At 35.7% G+C, this 21,019-nt stretch overlaps 6 protein-coding genes across 6 annotated transcripts; 5 read left to right on the forward strand and 1 right to left on the reverse strand.

Moving 5' to 3' along the window:
* The first annotated feature begins 7,541 nt into the window (after positions 1 to 7,541).
* On the forward strand, positions 7,542 to 9,151 carry LOC18992595. The gene is made up of 6 exons (XM_006416007.2): positions 7,542 to 7,622; positions 7,706 to 7,787; positions 8,082 to 8,234; positions 8,364 to 8,504; positions 8,608 to 8,751; positions 8,831 to 9,151. The coding sequence occupies exons 1-6, from the start codon at positions 7,612 to 7,614 to the stop codon at positions 9,149 to 9,151; spliced, it is 852 nt and encodes a 283-aa protein (XP_006416070.2). The 5' UTR covers positions 7,542 to 7,611.
* Positions 9,152 to 10,053: 902 nt separating this feature from the next.
* Positions 10,054 to 11,289, forward strand: LOC18992596. Its single transcript, XM_006416008.2, has 5 exons — positions 10,054 to 10,163; positions 10,226 to 10,405; positions 10,504 to 10,638; positions 10,734 to 10,877; positions 10,969 to 11,289. Exons 1-5 carry the CDS (start codon positions 10,101 to 10,103, stop codon positions 11,287 to 11,289), a joined length of 843 nt encoding a protein of 280 aa, XP_006416071.1. The 5' UTR covers positions 10,054 to 10,100.
* Positions 11,290 to 12,080: 791 nt separating this feature from the next.
* Positions 12,081 to 13,951, forward strand: LOC18992597. Its single transcript, XM_006416009.2, has 6 exons — positions 12,081 to 12,297; positions 12,467 to 12,601; positions 12,701 to 12,874; positions 12,981 to 13,103; positions 13,185 to 13,328; positions 13,426 to 13,951. The coding sequence occupies exons 2-6, from the start codon at positions 12,473 to 12,475 to the stop codon at positions 13,852 to 13,854; spliced, it is 999 nt and encodes a 332-aa protein (XP_006416072.1). The 5' UTR covers positions 12,081 to 12,297; positions 12,467 to 12,472; the 3' UTR covers positions 13,855 to 13,951.
* On the reverse strand, positions 13,897 to 15,968 carry LOC18992598 (probable inactive poly [ADP-ribose] polymerase SRO2). Its single transcript, XM_006416010.2, has 5 exons — positions 15,320 to 15,968; positions 14,930 to 15,168; positions 14,715 to 14,848; positions 14,490 to 14,628; positions 13,897 to 14,144 (listed from the first exon to the last, which is right to left on the reverse strand). The coding sequence occupies exons 1-4, from the start codon at positions 15,790 to 15,792 to the stop codon at positions 14,515 to 14,517; spliced, it is 960 nt and encodes a 319-aa protein (XP_006416073.1). The 5' UTR covers positions 15,793 to 15,968; the 3' UTR covers positions 13,897 to 14,144; positions 14,490 to 14,514.
* Positions 15,969 to 16,622: 654 nt separating this feature from the next.
* On the forward strand, positions 16,623 to 17,103 carry LOC112084017 (uncharacterized protein At4g04775-like). Its single transcript, XM_024152265.1, has 2 exons — positions 16,623 to 16,796; positions 16,879 to 17,103. The coding sequence occupies exons 1-2, from the start codon at positions 16,623 to 16,625 to the stop codon at positions 17,101 to 17,103; spliced, it is 399 nt and encodes a 132-aa protein (XP_024008033.1).
* A 665-nt stretch (positions 17,104 to 17,768) lies between these two features.
* LOC112084018 (glutathione S-transferase T3-like) lies at positions 17,769 to 18,365 on the forward strand. Its single transcript, XM_024152266.1, has one exon. It carries the CDS (start codon positions 17,769 to 17,771, stop codon positions 18,363 to 18,365), a length of 597 nt encoding a protein of 198 aa, XP_024008034.1.
* Positions 18,366 to 21,019: the final 2,654 nt, after the last annotated feature.

Consider the following 21,019-nt stretch of genomic DNA (forward strand, 5'->3'; position numbering starts at 1 on the left):
TAGGAATGTATAGACTTAGAGATCTGCAGTGATGCTACAATCAGGGGGAGTAATGCGTGTTGTACTCTTTTTCCTTCACCATAGTTTTGTCCCACTGGGTTTTTCCTGGTAAGGTTTTAATGAGGCAACATTCCCCAGCGCATTATCGAGATCCCGATTGAGTAGCTGACCCGGTTCACTCGTCCAAGGGGAAGTGTTATAACACATATCATATATGGACTCTTATACCGGCCCATTAGGCCCATCAGGGCATTGTACTTAACCTAGATTCTCTATGTACTCTATATATACATTCCAGTGATTAATAAAGTTTCTAAGTTTTCACAACAAATATAATATAATTTGAATTTTTTGTGAAAAATTATAAACTAAAACACTCTTTTTATTGATTTATTGATTAATTAATAGAAAATAATAAATGTTCACTTAACATTATTAATTTCTAGAATTTATAAAAATAATTACTACTTACTTTTCAAAATACCAGAATCGTTTGTCATCTCGCATATCTTTGATCATATTATCTATTGTAACACTCGTCGTCATGATATGTAACTCGAGAGAAATTATATATTAAAAAAAGAGAGAAATTATATTTTATAGCGCACGGAGTTTAATATTTATTATTTATACTTTGAATGTGTCCATGTGATATGACAGGTATTCATATCAAATAAAAAAAAAAGGACAAAATCATTTTTTTTTAAGATTTCCAAAAAAGAAAATAGGATTCTCTTTGTAGCTTAACTAACATTAATTTTTTCTCTTTGTGTTAAATATTAGTTTTTATTTGTATTTGTGTATGTATGTAAATATGTTTAAATTATTTTTCACTATCAAAACCACCAAGACCCTGCTTGAAGATCTTAGAAAAGCGGGTGGTACCGAAGAGTTTGAATATGGACTGCTTAGTGGTAATACCAAACCACTTTATTATAAAAGGAATCCGAATAGAGGAAAGCAAATATTTTAAATGAACAAAACAAGCTACCATCTATGGGATATGGGCCGAAAGAAACAATCGGTTACACAATTCCACCTCCTCCACGCCACAAGCTATCTTCAAGACAATTGATCGACTGATCCAAGACGTCATCCTGGCGAAAAGAAACCACAAAAACTTTGGTGATCTTATGCAGATTTGGCTCACCCATTCTTAGGATCGACTCCTTCGAAGTTACATTAGGCTCTCTTCTGTTTTTTGTCCTTTTTTTGGCAAAGACAGCCTGTCGGTATCAACCATCTTTTGTAATATTTTACAACCAATCTCATTTTAATGAAATTCAAATATTTTTCAAAAAAAAAAAAACCAATAGACCATGACATATATGCATAGAGGTTTGTATTAGTGTCATGTGCCATTACTCGTAAAACAAAAGCAAAACCTTCCATGTTGTTATTTTTTGTTTCTGTTTACATTAACAACAGAATTTTAATTTGTTCAAAACAACAGAATTTTGTTCAACATGCAAGTTGAGGATATATTTACGAAAAAGTTACTATATGCAAACAAACAACCAGTCTTGAATTCTCAATAGTCTTCAGCAACAAAAAAAAAAATGTGGCGACAATGACTGTGACAATCTTCTCCCCCTTATTCGCATTTTCCATGAACTTGTTTTCCCAAGGTTGCATTACAAAACTAGTCCATCGGCTTCACATGGGCCCACGCGTCCACATGATAGTGTAACTAAGAAATAGGATATATATATTAGTATATTATCCACGTTTGGCAGTAGGGTTTTCTTAGTTGAAAGCGGGTTTGGTCAAAAAGGAGTTGGTATTGGACTTATTGCTCAGAAAACGATATAACAAAAATATGTCTGAACCAAACGATCATTTCAATTAATTTTAGCGTTTATTAAAAAAAACAGCTAAAACTGAACCTCGCCATGTGTTTAATGATTAATAATTTTAATGTCAAATTTCTCAGAGAAAAGAATTGTCAACTTTTATTTTTTGGTTTCTCATATTGTATTGTTTTTTTTTTTTGCTAGGATCCATATTGTATTGTTTCTATTTATGTATTCTTGATGTACTATATAAATTATAAAGATGTTAAAAAATGAACAATAATTTAATGAAGTGGCCAACGGCCTGGAGCGTTGATAAAAGCACCGCAAGTACTGAACCATCACCAACAAAATTACTCCAGAGTGTAAATTGAAAAGCAAAGGCAATGAAGTCTGTTTTCATCTTAGCCCTCTTCTTGGTTCTCTTCTTATAGTGCTCTTTGGCAAGCCAACAATATATACGTATATCCTCTTGTATATTGTTATTAATTAATCTTTTGTGTCTCAACTTGTATGTGGTTTGTACTTTGTACGTAGTGGGAAAGTTATAATTAACGTCTCCGGATCAGAGAATGCTAGCTATTTGATAAAAGCATGTTTGAGAAATGTAATAAGATTCGATGCAGGGTTTTTAACTTTATAAAAAACATTTATGAATTCGTTTAAAAAAAAACATTTATAAATGAGTCGATTTAACAGTGGAGAATTTATAGGTAAACCGATTTATAAAAGGGAAGGATAAAAAAACTAATATTACTTCTTTTTTTGCATAGCATCGGTTAAGGAAATGTAAAAAAGCAAATTTTCCTTAGATATTATTTTTTTAAACAAAATCAATTTTTAATTAAAAGATCTATCAAGAATATTTTGAAATTAACAAACCACTTAGATTGATTTTGAACCAAAATTACTTTTCCAATGATATACAAGATGGCTCTCTGGTTTTGTTTACTCAAAATATTTTTGGATCCGCAATTTTTTAATTAATATTCGGCAAAAAAAGATAAAAATGAAATAGTTATAATGACTTTCGAGGGAATCTTTTGTAACGTTCGACGTGGATATTGAGTATTTAATATTTACACTTGGAAGGTGGTTGATATGACTCATTAGATCATATCCAAATAGTATTCTCTTAGCCCCACAAAACCCAAAAAAAAAAAGGGAGAATATGATCATATCCAAATAGTATTCATTTGTCCATAACCCAATCCGCTAATGCATTTTCTACGAACTTGCTTCCCCAAGACTGTTCTATAATACAAGTCACATGCCGCTCGTTTACAAATTACAACATTACTCCACACCTCCACAGTGATAACTTGAGAAACACATATACTTTTTCGTTTGACAAAACTTTTAATTTAAATGCAAAATTAATTAGCTTTTTAATTGCTTTTGACCATTTTTATTTGCAGAATATTTTATCACTGGTTAACTAACAATATTTTAGTTTGGAAAAACAGAAAAGTTAAATAGTTTTTTAATCTGTTATGCAAAGCCTTAGAAATTATTGATAATAAAATATGTGAGTAAATTTTAGTATATTATATTATCCACGTTTGGCGTTAATCATGTTTTCTTAATTGAAAGCGGGTATTAGGTCTTGGACTTAGTGCTCACCTTAATTAATAAAAAAAGATTAACAAAAATATTTCGGAACCAAAGGATCATTTCAATTAGCTTTAGTGTATATTTTATTTTAAAAAATCCTAAAAACTGAACCCCACAATATTTTTTGAAGAATTAAGATAATGAACGATAATTTAATGAGGCCAAAGGCCTGGAGCGGTTATAAATAGCACCACAAGTACTGAACCATTTTCACCAACAAAATTACTCAAAACAGTAAATTGAAAAGCAAAGGCAATGAAGTCTGTATCCATCTTAGCCCTCTTCTTCGTTCTCTTCTTAGTGCTCTTTGGTAAGCCAGTAAATACATATTTATATACTGTTATTAATACTAATCTTTTGTGTCTCAATTTGTATGTGGTTTGTACTTTGTACGTAGTGGAAAAGTTATAATGTTTCCGTATCAGAGAATACTATTTGATAAAAGCATGCTTGAGAAATGTAATAACACATATTTGATATTTGTTTATACAGAACACCAAAGATAAAAGCCGCAGAAGATGAATGTCTTAAGGAGTACATTCCAACTGAAGACGAAGTACCTGTTTTCGTTGCTTGTACGGTTCGGATTTTCCCCACCACCTTTTTGTTTATCCAAAGGTTTTGCCAAGGAGTGCTTAGGGGGGAGCCCAAAAGGGCGGGGAGGATTGGCAAAACAAGAAGGGGGGAAAGAATTATCAAGCGGGTTTTTAAAAAATGCAATTTTTGTGACCTTAATTTGCCAGCCGGATGGAACCAATTTCGGGTCCCATTCCCTTCATTTTTGGTCCCCATAAACCCAAAATCCGCTAATGCTTTAAGGCAGGCAAGTTGCGGCATGCTAACATCTAATCGCAAACCGCCAACCACAACCGCCAAAAGTGACGCTTAATATGTTTTAACTTTCGCTTTTCCATGAGTGTGCATGTCCAAATAAAAATAAGTCTACATATGATTAAAATATATAAAAAAAAGTTAAAAGAAAAGCGTGCCTGTGCTTTTCCTTTCTTATGCGAGTTTTTTCGTGAGTGTTTATGTTGAATCCTTCTTATTCTATTAATAAAATGGCTGGGTTTTGTTTTCTCAAATTTTGGGTTTGTTTGGGGGCCAAAATATTAGTAATATTTTGTCGAATATACAAAAAAAAAGGGAGAAAAAAAATTATTTTTTAACAAGTTAGAGAGAACCACGTCAGCAACCAAAGGCGATTAAGAGATGATCTGTGATCTAGGGTTTCTCGGGAGGTTTTCAGCCCACGCAAAAGCATGACGGTACTAGAATAGGTGGTTAGTTGGAAAGAGCTGTGGGATGATCTTCGAAGCTATTTTTTTCTCCAATTTATAGAAAAATGCACTGGTTAGTTATGGAGGATTTCAGTGAGATATTCTCCTCCGATGAACATTCTTGTTAAGGTGTAGGCTCTGTTATGACTCCTGAAATGTGGGATTTTCAAACCCTGGTTCGAGATAGAGACTTAAGTGATATAGGCTATCATAGCCCATGTTTTACTTGGTGTAATAAGAGGAAAGATGGCTCATTTGCTTAAAACTGGACAAGCTGTTGATTAACGATCATTGGCTCTATAATAGCCCTCGAACACGTTTACCTTTTTATATTATTTATGTTTGGCGTTAATCATTTATTATATTAAAACAAAAGCAATTTTAAAGTGGATTATATTATCAAAACATACAAAATATTCAGATAAAAATTATTTTAAAATTAATAAATATTTCTATTATATAGTAGTATATGAATGGATGTGTTAGAATTCTTGATTTATAACCAATGTATTTTTTAGATTAATAGAATGAGCGAGTTAGAAATATATTTTTATAATAATAATTATTTTTTTATTAATAAAATGGCCGGATTAGAATTATGTTCTTGGTCATAATATTACTAAAAAAAAATTAAAAAATAAATTATATTTAAACACAAAAATAGTTTTTTGTCGTTTATTAGAAATATTATATCTATAATAAAACTAAAAATTATATTACAAATTTTTGATTAAAAAAATTTCAATGCGATTGCACGGTATAAAATCTAGTGTGGATTTAATTCGTTACTTCAGTCCTTAGTTTGTCATATTACTATCCAAAAAGAAGATATTTTAGTATAGTGAGTGAAATTTGTTCATAATAGATACAAAAAAAAAAGCTTATAGTTAAATTGACAACTACAAAAAGAAGAAAGTTTAAATTGTCACTTGCAGGACGTTATCATCAAACTGCAATATAAACTGGATTTATATATTTTATTAAAACAAAAATATTTTTAGTGTTTGAATCCAAATAAATTACGAAAATTTAGATTTAACTAAATTAAAATTTTAAAAAAATTCAAAAAATAAAAATTATTATGAAAATTTAGATAAAATTTTAATTATTTTAGAATTTTTTAAACACAGATTAAATTTAATAATAAATTTTAATTTTAAATATTATTTTTATATGGTAAATTAATATTTTATTGTATTTTATCATAATTAATCGATCTAAATGATAAAATATTTAAAATAAATAAATATTATATTATATAATAATATGATAGAGCTAATTCTAATTAGGATTTTGTATTTATACTTAAAATTTCATACGGGTTAATTTATTAAAATATGTAAAATATTAAGAATTAGTTTCAGTAGGGAATCACCGTTTTATTAATTAACCCAACAAAAAGCATAACCTTTGCTTTTTATTTTGTGTTTCCGTATACATTAACAACATAATTTTGTTCAAGATGCAAGTTGAGGATTTAGCGAAGATAAAATATATTTAAAAAATGGCATACTCCACGAACTTGCTATTCCAAAGATGACCTGACCTAATAAACAAACTTATAAAAAAAGTAGGCTGATGATCATCGTAACTAGTACACACTGGGCACGTCATTGAGACACGTGTGGATCCCGATATCATCTTGATGGCAAATTAAAAGACACGTTGTCCACCGCATTAACCTTCTCCTTCGATTCTTGCGCCACCATTTACTCCGCAAGGACCGCAACTTTGCTGCATCACCGATTAAAAGTGAAAGCGCGCAAGACTTCTTGTTGTGAGCACCCTCATTAATGAAAAACATTACTCCAACAAATATATTCGGAACCAAACAAATATATCAGCGGTGTTAAATGCGTTTGTCAGTATTGCAGTGATATCCCATTCCCTCTTTTGTCGATAACCAAATTCGCCTAAGTGCTTAATGCTTAATTAAACAACAATTATGTTTTCTAATCGGATTTAGACGGTTTTAAGCAATTTTAGGCAGTTCTAAGCGGTTTTAGGCGGTAAAAAATCGGAGAACCACCTAAAATCACCGTCTAGCATCTAGTCAGGACGGTCATCCATCGCCTAGCGCCTAAACGGTCGACTACGATTAAGCGGCCGAGTTTTTTTGAACAGGGTGTAATCGTAACCGCAACTACAGAGATGCCAATATTTGAAAACTGTTACTTTTCCATGAGTACGTCCAAAATAAATAAAAAGTCTATATTTATATATATATATATATAGTATATAATAGATTAAGTAGACGAAAAGCATATGTGTTTTATGCGATTTTTTTCATGAGTGTTTCTTTGAAATCCTTGTTTTTCTCTTAATCAAATGGCTCTATGGGTTTTGTTTTCTCAGATCTCGGGGTCGGACTTAGGATGATCAATAGAGAATCACCGTTTTATTAATTTAATATCTAGCAAATAGCATAACTTTTGCGCTTGTCCTCCTCGTCCGCTTCTATGTTCAGTGTTTCGGAAGTACGAAGCAAATTTCGAATAATAAAAATAGAAAGCATAGCGAAGAAAACCGTTACTGTCAGAATCAGCTTAAAGATTTTCGGAGTTTCCCGACAGGAAAACATTTTAGGCCCTTAAACTAAAAAGGAATATAATATCACTTTTGTAATACCATCCTACCACCATCCCCATAGCATTTCCATAAATACCACTACCTAAGTTTTCAAAATGAGAAATTACTTTTATTTAGAACAAATGTGTCATTCCTTTCTCACTTTCTTCTAACGACTAAGACATGTCCTAATGGACCTCGCCTCCGCGACTTCGATTTTGATTTCATTTTCCGACTCATCTTCGCTGATCTCCTAGTGTAGCTTGTACGCCAAGAACTCACGTGAATGGCGCTGCCTACTTCATTGTTGTGCCGTACGTTAAACTTAACGTAGTCACGTAGACCAGTCTCTCAAGATGCAAACATGGTATCTAAGGTTACCAAAATATATACAAGCCAGCTTTGTATCCTCATTTACTCTTTTTCTGATTAGGTAAGTATTATTTGCAGTACTAAAATTTCAGGGAGAGAAATGGGTGTATTTCCTGGATTTGGTGGGTGGATCAATCAATATAATCAACAACGTCCTAAGGTCAGTTTCATGTTCATCAATAAGAGGACCCGAGGAAGTCAAATCAATATAAACTACTATACCGGTTAAATATACAAATGAGATCATGATTGTGTTTGTTGTAGTAGGCCGAGTCCATGAGACCTGAGAATGTTAAATCTAGTTCAGCTGCAGAAAAGGACACTAATATTCAGGAACCATGGTATTGGGATCCTAGTGAGGACCCTAAGGTTAAGGTAATAGGCTATTAAAAATACTATATCAGTTAATATATAAATTATATCAAACTACGATTCTGTTTGTTGATAATTGTAGGCCGAGTCCAAGAAACTTGGGCATGTTAGATCTATGCCACTGTATGCTACGGATCCTAAATATTATGACTTAGCTGAGGTGAAGAGGCAAGTAGGACTTTGGGTAGTTCCAAATAACAAGCATCCATGGTATGATGCTCCTGCTACGGTGAAGGTAATATAACATATCAGCAAACAATATCTCTGTACTTTTAGGGGTTTTGTATTTTTTTTTTTCTGGTGCTTATTAAGAAATTGCTAGAATTGAAAAGATCTTTGTTTGTTTACATTCTTATGTTTGAAGGTGAAAACAGAAAAAGGTGTTTGCCATTTGAACATAGAATTCACATTGGGATGGCCTCCTCAAGGAGTATACGAGATGCTCACTAATCCAAGAAACGTCTTTTTCTTTCGTAGATTCGACAAGCAATTTCGCCAACGTCTGGTTTGTTTGTTTTTCTTTTTCTTTTCTATATAGTTGTACGATTCAAATGAAGTATAAATTATAAGACATAATTGAGAGGGTTATCTTTTTAATTCCTACGAAGGACAACAAATCAACAAAGGTTTTGAAGAAGGATGGACCGAGGCAGATCACTGAAGTGGAAAAGACTTTGAGATGGAAGCTCCTTCGGTGGTCTGGAGCTATCCCGATACATCTAATCATCGATGAAAACCATCAAAATCTTACGGTAAGAAGCATTTCCATATCCCTTACAAGAACCACTTCAGTATTTGGTGAACAAAATTTGGGTTTGATCTCTTGCTTAGGCAAAATATAAGAAGGAGGAAATGATGTACATGAAAGTGTTTGAGGGTAGCTGGAAAGTGGAGCCACTATACGCAGATCAGGAACGCTTGTGCAAGTCTAGATCACGGACTAGTGAAGAAGAGTACAGAAAATGTAGCGGCGGACAAGGAAGGATAGGGTCAAAGGTGACAGTGGAGCAGATCTTTCAGCCTTCTTCTCTTCTTAACATGCCACCGGTTTCTTGGTTCATGCGGTTGATCACCATCAGAACCACCAAGGCATTGCTCGAAGATCTAAGACAATATGTTATCGACATCCACAAAAGTTCAGACTCGGTATGAACTTGTTATATTGTGGTGGTATTATCGAACCATTTGATTATACAGTGTTATAAAGTCACTTTATAGGGAATCCGAATAGGAGGAAGAAAAAAATATATGAACTCGAAAAAATTAAGTAAATTCAGTTATCAACTTAAACCAAAACAAAACAAAATAAAATAAAACAAACCTGGCAAATGCTTCATTTTTTCGTAGTAAGTAAACGTAAGGTACACTACTCGCCCACCACAGATGTGATAAAGGAAAACCGCACACACAAAAAAATGAAAAAATACAGATTTACGTGCTTCACCAAAAATAATACTGATTTCATTGATAGGCTTAATAATATATTTCAGAATTAAAATGGAAAAAGATTTAAAAAAGAAAAGTATCTAATATGAAACCCTAACCAATTGTTATCGATGGATTTTCCGGTGATTAATCAGATATATAATGATGATTTTTCTCTTTGAAGATTACAATTTCAGTTTAAATCCCAAAGCAAAGTTTCGCTGAACAGTTAAATATATCAAAAGAGAATGCTCATCTGACTTCAAAAACCATACACAAACTAAAAGCTTCTGGAGAAAGTAACCCTAATAAAGTTTGTGAATAAATATTGTTGATTCCAGGATTGTAAATAAATAAATAAAGAAATCGAACATACCCAAAAAAAAAAAAGAACACAAAAGTTTTGATTTCGTGACAGGAAACGTCATTCACCAATTTATTGAAAACTTCTGTCACCTCATTCCTAGGTCTCACTTGTACGTCAAGAACTCACGAGAATTGAGCTGCCCACTTCATTGTTTTGCAATACGTAAAACTCAACGTACAACATTCTCTCAAGATTGAGATATTTTAATTAACATTCCACAAACCATAATATATATATATATATATCTTCATTTATTATTGCTTTCATCAGGTAACTATTAGTATTTGTGGGCTAAACTTTCGAATAGAAATGGGTGTATTTCCAGGATTTGGTAGCTGGATCAATGATCAGAACACTCAACAGCCTCCTAAGGTCAGTTTCATTTCCATTAATTAGGTATAATTAACAGGTAATGATTCTCTTTGTTATTGTAGGCCGAGTCCGAGAGATCTGAGAATGTTGAATCTAAGTCGATGTCAAAGAAAGATAGTAATAATGCCCCTACTAAGGAGAAGAAGGCATATCATGACGAAAAAGAGGAGGAGAAGCAAGATCAACTTTGGCATCATGCAGAGAAGGAGCATCCATGGTATGATGCCCCTCCTAAGGTCAAGGTAAGAGAAAAGCACCAAATAAGAAGCCTTGAGAGGAAATGGCCTGTAGAATCAAGAAGAAAGATCCCTAAATTTTCTTATATTTTTGATGTGTGAAGGTGACAAGGAAAAAGGGTATTTACCATATGAACATAGAATTTACAGCTGGAATGACTCCTTATGGAGTCTACTTCCTTTTGACTGTTCCAGAACACGGCCCGTTCTTCGATGAGGTCAAGCGGCGCAGACTTATGGTTATTTTTTCCCTTATCCTGGTTGTATATATGATTTGAATATGGTATTGATTATAGCAATACTTGAGACTGTGATCGATTTTTTTCTTGTGAAGGAAAACAAATCAGTAAAGGTATTGATGGATGATGGACCGAGGCAAATCTCGAAGGTGGAGAAATTTGTGGTTTGGGACTTCCTTTGGTGGTCTATACCTATCCCAATAAATCTAATTCTCGATGAAAACAGAAAAGAGCTTACGGTAAGAAGCTTCTCACACAATAATATTAATCAATACCTTTGTTTTGTTTAGATAAAACTTAACTTGGCTTTCTCTTGCTTATTTTGGAAAGACAAAATACAAAAAAGAGAAAGTAATGTTGATGAAAGTGTTCGAGGGTAACTATAAAGTGGAGCCAATATACGCAGATCAAGAACGGTTGTGCAAGCATAGGTTACCAAAGAGCTTAGAAGAATACAAAATATGTAGCGGCGGAAAAGGAAAGCTTGCGGCGAAAGTAACAATGAACCAATACTTTCAGCCATATTTTCCTTTTAATCTACCTCCGCTTTCTTGGTACATCCGTGGGATTACCATCAAAACCAGTAAAAATCTGCTCAAAGCGTTTCAAAATATGACTACCGAGTTTCGAAAGGCTCAGCGAAATCCCTAGGTTTAAGATATCAAGCAACAAACATGGATAACACTATAACCTCAATAAACCTACAGAAAAAAAAAAAAATTATGGTTGTAAATTTAATAATATTCTTACACAATTATAAGTGTACAAAAAATGTAGCGTCGGACAAGGAAACATTGAGTGGAATGTGACAATGGACCAATACTTTCAACCAAATTCTCTTCTCCATTTGCCACCGCTTACTTGGTACGTTCCTTGATTTTATACATTCGTGAGATTACCATCAAAACCACCAAAGATTTTCAAAATATTGGTGTCGTGAACCGGTCTCAAACCGGTATGGGTGGGTTATACTGTGGTAGTAATCTCAAACAACTTTATTTAAAACTGTTATAATAAAATAAAATAAAAAAAATCTATAGCATGAAATCAGATTTGGTAGGTCTGATTTCCAAGACCATTGAACAATGACCCTTTTTGTTTCTGGACCCTTGACCAAAAGATTTCATTGGTTTTAGATTCTCAATTTCTCATTCCAAACACACCACTAATTGGCCTGTTACCGAAAGCTGCCCTTAAGCCGATTTAATTAGATCGGCTCTTTGTTACGTAACAATCACTACTCATAATCGGGTCATAGGCCCATTAATTACAGATACAATAAGTCCATGATGCTTGGATATCACGTCGCTCTCCGACCGCCTATTTTTATATAAAAAATGTCAATTCTTAGTATCTCTTATTCAACAAAAGACATTTACAGATTTTGACTCTTTTGCGCACTCAAGTCTTTTAATTAAGAAAAAAAAAAAATCAAAATCAAAAAAGGAAAGATCTATTATTGGATTTGAATTGCAAACCAGAGTCGAATTTGTGATCTTGTTGCAGAGCAGCAGAGGATAGATTTAGGGCTCGGTTGCGACAAGTGAGAGACACGAGTCGAAAGTAATGTCCGGCCGATTCTCCGCGCATGCTTTAACGTCAAAAGAGGAATTCACGAGAATGGAACTGTCCCCAGATCTTTAGTTCCCGGTCCGTAAGGTACACTCAACCTCCACACAACTAATTCTTATTATTATTAATCACCTTTCTTAATCAATCAAACGATTCGCTATGAGTTTCCCTCAGACCATTTCGTTGACTTTCTATTTCCTCTGATCATCTGTCATTTTTTTCATCGTTGCTCTGTTTTGTGATCTAATTACTACAGAAACAAATGGGTGGGTCTGAAATTTCAAGATCAGAGGAGAAGAGCGGTTTTGGGTTCGTTAAAATTTTTGGAAATAATGTTTTACTTCCTGGATGTTTGGTCTGGATCAACCAGACAATTCAAGAGCCTCTTAAGGTTCAAATTTTCATTTCCATCTCAAGAACCCCCAAGAAGCTTAATCAAATATATCTTCTAGTAAAATTATGTTATCTGTTGTTGCTGTTGTTGTTATAGGCTGAGTTCAAGAGATTAAGGAATGTCAAAGAGGTAAGCTTGATCACTAAGCCAGCGTCGTCAGAAATAGTGACTACTAATTATGATGAGGAAAGATATGAGGAGAAGTTAGAGAAGCAGTTACAAGCTTGGAGAGATAATCCTTCATGGACAGATCAACCTCCTAAGGTTCAGGTACGATGGGAGCCAAAAACACAAATCCTAGAAATTACTTAGAATTGGCAGAATTTAGAGAAAATTTGTATTTTCAAAACTTTTACTTACATATTGATTTTTGTAGGTGAAAACACAGAAAGGTTCGTTTTGCCATTTGAACGTAGAAGTAAACGTAGGATTACCTCCTGAATCAGTCTACAACATTTTCACCCATCCAGACAACAAAAGATACTTCAAAAACATTAAGGTGCTTGCATGGTCTTTGTCTTGTATGATTCGAATTGAACATTACAGTAATACTTAAGGCAATTTCCTTAATCATAAACAGGAATGTATATCGAGAAAAGTTTTGATGGAGGAAGGAGCAGTGCAGACCGTGGAGGTGAAGCAAGCAGCGGCCTGGAAATTCCTTTGGTGGGCTGGAACTTTCCCTATACATCTAATTGTCCAAGAAAACCGAAAAAATCTCACCGTAAGATATATTTGTCTCTCACAAGACTCTATCTTGTTGTTCTGTTCTCAAGTATTTAATTAATAGGGTTTCTCTCCTGCCTATTGTGGGCATGCAGTCAAATTATAGGCAAGAGAAAACAATGTTCATGAAAGTGTTCGAGGGCTGTTGGAAAGTAGAGCCATTGTTTATAGACGAACATTTGTGTGAGACAAGAAAGCCAAGAACTCGAGAAGATTACGAAAGCTGTAGCAACGGGCGAGGAAGGATCGGTTCGAAGGTGACAATGGATCAGATGTTTCAGCCTTCTGCTATTCTTACTCCACCGCCACTTTCTTGGTACATTCATGGGATCACCATTAAAACAACAGAGAGTATGATTGAAGATCTTCTCGCTGAAGCTGCAAAAATCCGAAGAGGAGGAGGAGGAGGCCATGATGATGATCAAGGCAAGAACGGCGTGGAATCGGAGAAAAGCAAAACTGAGGACATTAAGGAGAGGTGGAGATCACGTCGGAGGAGATATACGAACCGGAGGAGGCTATAAATAAAATAATTCAAGGAGATTGTGGTTTTAAGATTCTCTTGATTGTTCTGAAAATTTGGAATATTTCATTACTATGTGAAAGAATGCTCTTTACAAATTTTCCCAAAAGTTGGTATCAAAAGGGATCCTCTGTTTGTACAGCTAACATAAACTGTACCTTCCTAAAGGAAAGAAAATGCTTTAAATCTCTCATATATAGTTTCCACATATTGAGCTTGTCTATGTACGTGTAAAACGTGTATGTTCTTCTCTATTCCACCTTATTACGTATCACACGTGTGAAACTTTCCCTGCAAGGAATTGGAAAAAGGAAAAGAAAAAAGGAGGTCAATAATATTCTAGAAATGTTGAAAAGACATTTCTTAAATTCCATATTTGATGAAATCAAATGAATGGCCACAAACTTAGCATGAGTTGGATTAACATACGTCTAAAGGAATAAAGGCTGATGTGGAGTTTAACAAGAAAAGATCCCTTTTTTCATATATACCCCAAATAAAACTTAAAAAGTTTTAGCAATCCTTGCTCAATAAGAAAGAATAAGAAGAGTCTTTTAGTCATATACTTTCACTTTCCATTAATTTGATTAGATGAGAAAGCACAAAAGTACTGATTCTAAACAAGACTTTGCTTACCCTGAATCCATCTCTGTGTTGTCTCTCAAACCCTGACCTTGTTTTTGTCTCTCTGATTCTTGATTATCTCAGCCAAAAGATTGTCTCCAGCCACTTCTCTCATCTTCCGAACCAATTGGTCTCTCCTGATCTTCCGTTTCTGCAACAAAACCCACATCGCTGAACTCTCAGAAACAAGATAATCTTTTTGATTAATTGATGTTGACAAAGTAGAACGTAACATACACGAAAATCATCGTAACTTCTCATGATCAAGTTCATTCTTGAAGGATCCATGGACTTGGACAGCATTGACATCAGGGCGGCAAAACTAACCCACGGCGAGCTTGGTCTTGCACTGAAACCACCTCTGCTTATAACTGAAACAAAAACATACGAACCATCCTCAGATTAGCATTACATAGCCGAAATCCAAAAAGCTTCAAGGAAAATGTTATTACCTCTGAGACGAGGTGACCTGAAACTGACGATGTAACTCGGTAAGATGTACGAATTCATGGTAGAGCTCCATATGACATACTCTCTAGGATTTTGGAGATTATCCACACCAGAATCGAATTCAACCGAGCTCGGGGACGATTGTTTAGAGCCGGAGATGATAACCTCAGGCTTCCCAAGGATTAAACGGCATAAGAGAAGATGCCTTAAACCTTCCTCGTCTGGCTCTGTAGCTCCGGCCCTGCAAATATCTTTCACTGTTACATTGCAATTCAATTTCTGGAGAAAAATTAAGTGCGATTCAAAGATTGTAAACCAAATCGAATTCGACGCCATAAATCCACAGATTTCTCAGTGAATCGAAAACCAGAGGGGAGAGAAATCGGACTTACGCAAAGAGGGAGCACTTGGAAGGAACCAAATGGATTCCGATTCCGTGAGAGCCATCGCCGTTCTCGGATTTCCGAACCTCGCGACTGCTAAATCCGTAGGAGATAATACCTTGGATCTCCTCCTTGGAACCAGCGTACCAGCCGTATTTCACATTGGGATCTCCGCCGTTCTTCCTCGCCATGGCTTCCGTGAAAATCCGAAACGCAAGATACTTCGCTCTCGTCGTGATCCTTTCCGAAGAGTTTTTACGCACCGCCACGATCGTCGTGTCGGTAGATATAGGACCCAAGCCGGAGAGCAAACACGTCCTGATAACGTCGTGCTCTGGGTTTCCTTCGCCGAGAGGAATCATTGAGTCGGTTGAGGAAGATCCGGTCGAGGAATCTGCATCGTCGGAAAGGGGATCGAAGATTTCGCCATCATCAAGCTTGGTGATAGACGCTTGGTCCTCAATCTCAACCCGCGCCGCCATCACCAAGGGAAAAAAAAAGAACAAAACAGAGAGAAAGTGCGAGAAAAAATGTGAGAAAAGAGAAAAGAGAAGTTTTCTTGGGAAAGGGGAAAAAAATGGGAGAATGTAGAAGAAAGGAGAGTTTTATGGGTTTTACAGGTGAAAACGGGGTTAAGTCTCATCTCTCAGACTCAGAGTCGTCGTCCCTCGTATAAACGGTTTTTAGCGGTGCCGTTACTTTTCTGCTTGCACAACCAGACATTTTCTCTTTTCACCACTCGATCAAATGTGTAATGACCATATTACCCCTAAACTTAATTACGTTACTTACCCACTGGGTAAGGCAGTGATGGCACTGTTATCCACTCACAAGACGGCTATCGTCTATTAATGACATCTTATCTAAGGCCATGTTTATCGCTGGACTCTTGTTGGGTATCTGGGTGAATATTGGCCCAAAAATAAATCAAAAACTAAATTAAAGAGGAGAAATGATCCCTCTTTTATAATTTTTGGGATCGATCCCACTTGTGTACATGTCATGTTGTGAGAGGGTGAAGAATTTAAGGGAAAAAATGGTCTTCATCGACGGACAAAACAAAAAAACTGTCGATGTCTGATTTTTTCTTCATCGAAAAAATGGTCGTCGATCTTTGATTTCTTCTTCTCCGATCTTCGTCTTCTCCGGTCTTGTTCTTCTCTGATCTCTGATTTCTTCTTCTCCGATCTTCGTATTCTCCGGTATTCTTTTTCTGTGATCTTCTTCTTCATCGATATTTGTCTTCTCCGATCTTCCAAACTTTGTTTGCAGCTTGGATTTGTTGACTAATACTTGGATTTGTTACAGGAAAATGACACTCAGTCAAAGCAGTGATTCGTCAAGGAGCAGCAACAGCTCAAGGGCTCGTCATACTGGTTACCACGGGATTCCATCGAGGTGCTTCTGCGGAGCTGGAACGGTACTTGTTACTTCTCATACCACCACAAATCCTGGGCGGCGCTTCTACACCTGCTCGAACAGTTCGGTGAGTTTAGAGTTTAGGTGATGATCAAAGCTTGTAGTATTTTAGGATTCAGATGGTCGCTTAACATAATTTTTGCTTGTAGGAAGGACTCCATGTTTGGAAATGGTGGGACGAGGCAATTACTGAGGAGCTGATGGAACTTAAGGCTAGTTTGAAGTCTCTTGAGGCAAGGGTTCGTGAAGATGAAGTGAAAACGTTGAAGGAGCTTAGTGCTTCGAAGACAAAGGAAGGAAAGGAGGTGAAAGTGGTTGTAGCATTGGTTGTTCTAATCGTTTCAGTCGGTGTCTTTGTTAGCTTTGTGAAGTAAGGTAAAACATGGTACTATCGGCTAATTCTCTTTTGGTTTTCAAATAGTTTTAAAGGGTTAGAAGTGTTGTATTTTGTTAAGTATTGTAATCGAATGTAAGACTTATTGTTATGTTTTTTTCCGGATTGGAATGATGATAATGCGGCTGTTATGTGTTGTATTCGAATGTCTGTTATGCTTTGGTTGGTTTGTTTGTTGGTCAATGCTTGTTTGCAAGTTGTGATGCTTTCCACTTCCAAGGAGACAGAGCATAGGAAGCTTTTGAGGTTAGTGTTTGCTTTCTTATTTCTTTGTATTGTATCTAGTTAGGATCTAAATGGAATTGTAATCTCAAGTAAATGGAACCGTGTGGCTACTTAGGTGGTAATAAATGCATTAGTGGTAGCTTTGATGCCGGTTAGGTAGTTAATGGTGTGGTTTAATATATCTCTGTGGTGTGATGAATGCTTGTCAACTCGGTATAGTTGTGAGATTTTGATGAATGCTATCTCATCTTTTGCTTCTTCTTTTTTGTTTTTGATCTTCTATTTAAACACCTCAACTAACAGCTTCACTTAGTAGTAAACACTTGAAGTAATTGCTCAACTCTCTGTTTTCCAAGTTCATTATCTCTTATTCGTCTACCTCTTCTCTCTTTTTTCCTTTGTAAACCCCTTCATAAACCCATGGGTTCTTCCTTTCCCTTCACTCCGCCTTCTACTTTTGTTGACTTACTCACGAGTCAACAAGAAAATTTCTTGTCCTTTCCAGCCGTTGATCTTGGTTCTTCCCAAGCCTCCATCTTCAGTTCTCAGACCGAGGAGACACCTGCAGAGAAGAAGGAACGCCGAACATGGACTCCAGCCGAAGATTTGTTGCTCATAAGCTCATGGCTCAACACGAGCAAAGATCCTGTGGTTGCTAACGAGCAGAAGAACAGCACGTTTTGGTCGCGCATAGCAGACTATTTCGGTGCATCTCCACTGGCGGTTGGAAGAGAGATCCGCGGGCCTATGCAGTGCAAGCAGCGTTGGCAAAAAATCAAAGAGAACCTCTGCAAGTTCTCTGGGGCATACGCGGCTGCATTGAGGGCTAAAGCAAGTGGGATGAACGAGAATGATGTGTTGAAAATGGCTCATGAGATTTTCTTTACTGACCATAAGAAGAAGTTTACGATGGACCATGCGTGGCAGGAGCTCTGTTACGATCAAAAGTGGTGTGAACTGACTGCAGCTAAAACAGATGGAAAGAAGAAAAGGAGGAGGTCTCAAGACGGCACCTAGTCGGAGGCAGCTGAAGGCGAGGAAGGAAAGAATGCTGATGAAGCTCAAACTGAGTCACGTCCTCCGGGAATTAAGGCTGCGAAATCCAAAGGAAAGAAGTCTAACGGTGATGGTAATGTTGTAACTCAGTTTCAAGAGATGTGGATCGTGAAGGAAAAGGAGTTAGCGGTCAAAGAAAGACTGTCCAAGATGGGTTTGCTGGACAGTCTCGTTGCGAGGAAGGATACCTTAAATGAGTGCGATGAGGCCCTGAAGAAGAAGCTCATAGCAGAGTTGTTTTAGTCGAAGAAGAAGCATTAGTTTCATCAGTGTAATGTCTACTATATGTCTGTTTAGTTTTATGCTTTGTTTTTTTTATGAAGAGTCTACTTAGTCTTTTAATGTTTGTCTACTTTTTAGTCGTATGTGTAATGTTCAACTATTGTAATGGTGGTTTATGAATGAAGCTTGTTGTTGTCTACTTTTTATGTTGTTCTGTAATGTTCAACTAATGTAATGCTTTTATTATTTACGTCAATGTAGACGAGGAGCTGAGTCAGGTTTCCACCTAGTGACTTCGTCGGCATAAGAAGACAATGCACCAGAAAACAAAGACATTCACAAGAGCCCATGTTGATGAGGATCTGAGTCAGTATGTCAGTATGTTTGCTTTTGTAGGGTTTGGATTTTTGCAGGTGGTAATTGTATGATTGTGGAAACACCACATGCCGTGACTTTTTCTATAGACTACATAATGCAACTTATACTCGCTATATATATGTAAACATATTTCACATATTTCATCATCGTTGTATCTTCTTCTCTCATTCTCCTACTTGTTTTAAACCCATTACAAAAAACAAAAGAATGGGTTCTTCTTCTTCAAATAATGAGTTTGATGATTTTTTTAATCAGCACTATGAACAAGTTTGGGATCAGCACTATGAACAAGTGTGGGATCAACACTTTGAGAATTTTTTCATTGAAAATCAAGAGCAAAAAAAAACAAGAAAAAAGAGAGTTTTCATTGAAAGAGAGAGGGAACACGGTCATGATCGTTTGTGGAACGATTACTTCAGTGACAATCCAACCTACCCGGCAAATCTATTCAGGCGACGGTTTAGGATGAACAAACCATTTTTCTTACGTATTGTAGATCATCTTTCAAATGAAGTTCCTTACTTCCGGTAGAAGAAAGATGCACTCGGACGGCTTGGTCTCTCTGCACTTCAGAAGTGCACAACAGCAATACGTATCTTGGCATATGGCAATGCTCTTGATGCGGTTGATGAGTACCTACGACTCGGTGCAACAACTGCTCGTTTGTGTTTAGAAAATTTTGTCGACAGAATTATAATGCTATTAGGAGATGAGTACCTACGACGCCCCACACCGGAAGATCTTGAAAGATTACTCTATTATGGAGAGCAACGGGGATTTCCCGGGATGATCGGAAGCATTGACTGCATGCACTGGGAATGGAAGAATTGTCCCACCGCTTGGAAAGGCCAATATGCATGTGGCCATGGAAAGCCCACTATCGTTTTAGAAGCGGTGGCCTCATATGATCTTTGGATATGGAATGCGTTTTTTGGATCTCCAGGTACGGTAAATGATATCAATATTCTGGATCGGTCACCCGTCTTTGATGATATTATAAATGGTCGAGCTCCGAAAGTAAATTTTACCGTCAACGGAAGAGAGTACCATTTGGCTTACTATCTCACTGACGGGATTTATCCAAAGTGGGCTACGTTTGTCCCATCTATTCCACTTCCTCAGGGTTCTAAACCATCTTTATTTTCCCTATATCAAGAGTCTACCCGAAAAGATGTTGAGCGTGCTTTTGGCGTATTACAATCTCGGTTTGCTATTATTAAAAATCCGGCTAATTATTGGGATAAAGGAAAAATAGGTCAGATTATGAGAGCTTGTATTATACTCCATAATATGATAGTCGAAGATGAACGAGATGGATACGATCTACTAGATCTTTCTACATTTCAACATGGAGAAGGAACAAGCAGTTCACACGTGGATTACTCATACTCTACAAGTCTTCATACCAATATTAATATTGCTGAGATGATGGAAGTTCGAAAACAAATAAAGGATGGCAAACAACATCACAATTTGAAAAAAGATTTGATGGAAAATATTTGGCAAAAATTTGGAGGTCAACTAGGAAACAACTGAAAACCTTGAAAATGTAAAAGTTTTTAAATTTGTAATCTCAATTCTATTGTATAATTATTCTGTTTTTTTTTTTAAATAAGAAATCCACTAGAGTTTCTCCCAATGTACTTCCATAATTCATGCATTTCTTATTAAGTTTTCTATCTTTAAGTTAATTAATATAATATACTGGAAGAAACCCAAAACATGTCCAGCGATAACACATGCTCTTATAAGATATTTTTTCAGATAGTTAGGTTTTGATTCGATCTAAATAAATAAATTAGGTTTTAAATTCTTAAATTAAATATAGTTTTTCTTGATATATGTAAGTTGCTACTGGTTTCAAAGAAATTTCTACACACAAGCAATAAATTGAGATTTTTTTGTTCTAATGTAAATACATTTTAGACAAGGAAAAAATAAATGTAAACACATAGTTAAGTAATATCTTAAAAGGACAAAATGATTAGATTGATATTAGCCATTTAGGTGGTAAT

This window comes from Eutrema salsugineum, unplaced genomic scaffold, assembly GCF_000478725.1.
Source record: "Eutrema salsugineum unplaced genomic scaffold, Eutsalg1_0 scaffold_5, whole genome shotgun sequence".
Classification (NCBI taxonomy): domain Eukaryota; kingdom Viridiplantae; phylum Streptophyta; class Magnoliopsida; order Brassicales; family Brassicaceae; genus Eutrema; species Eutrema salsugineum.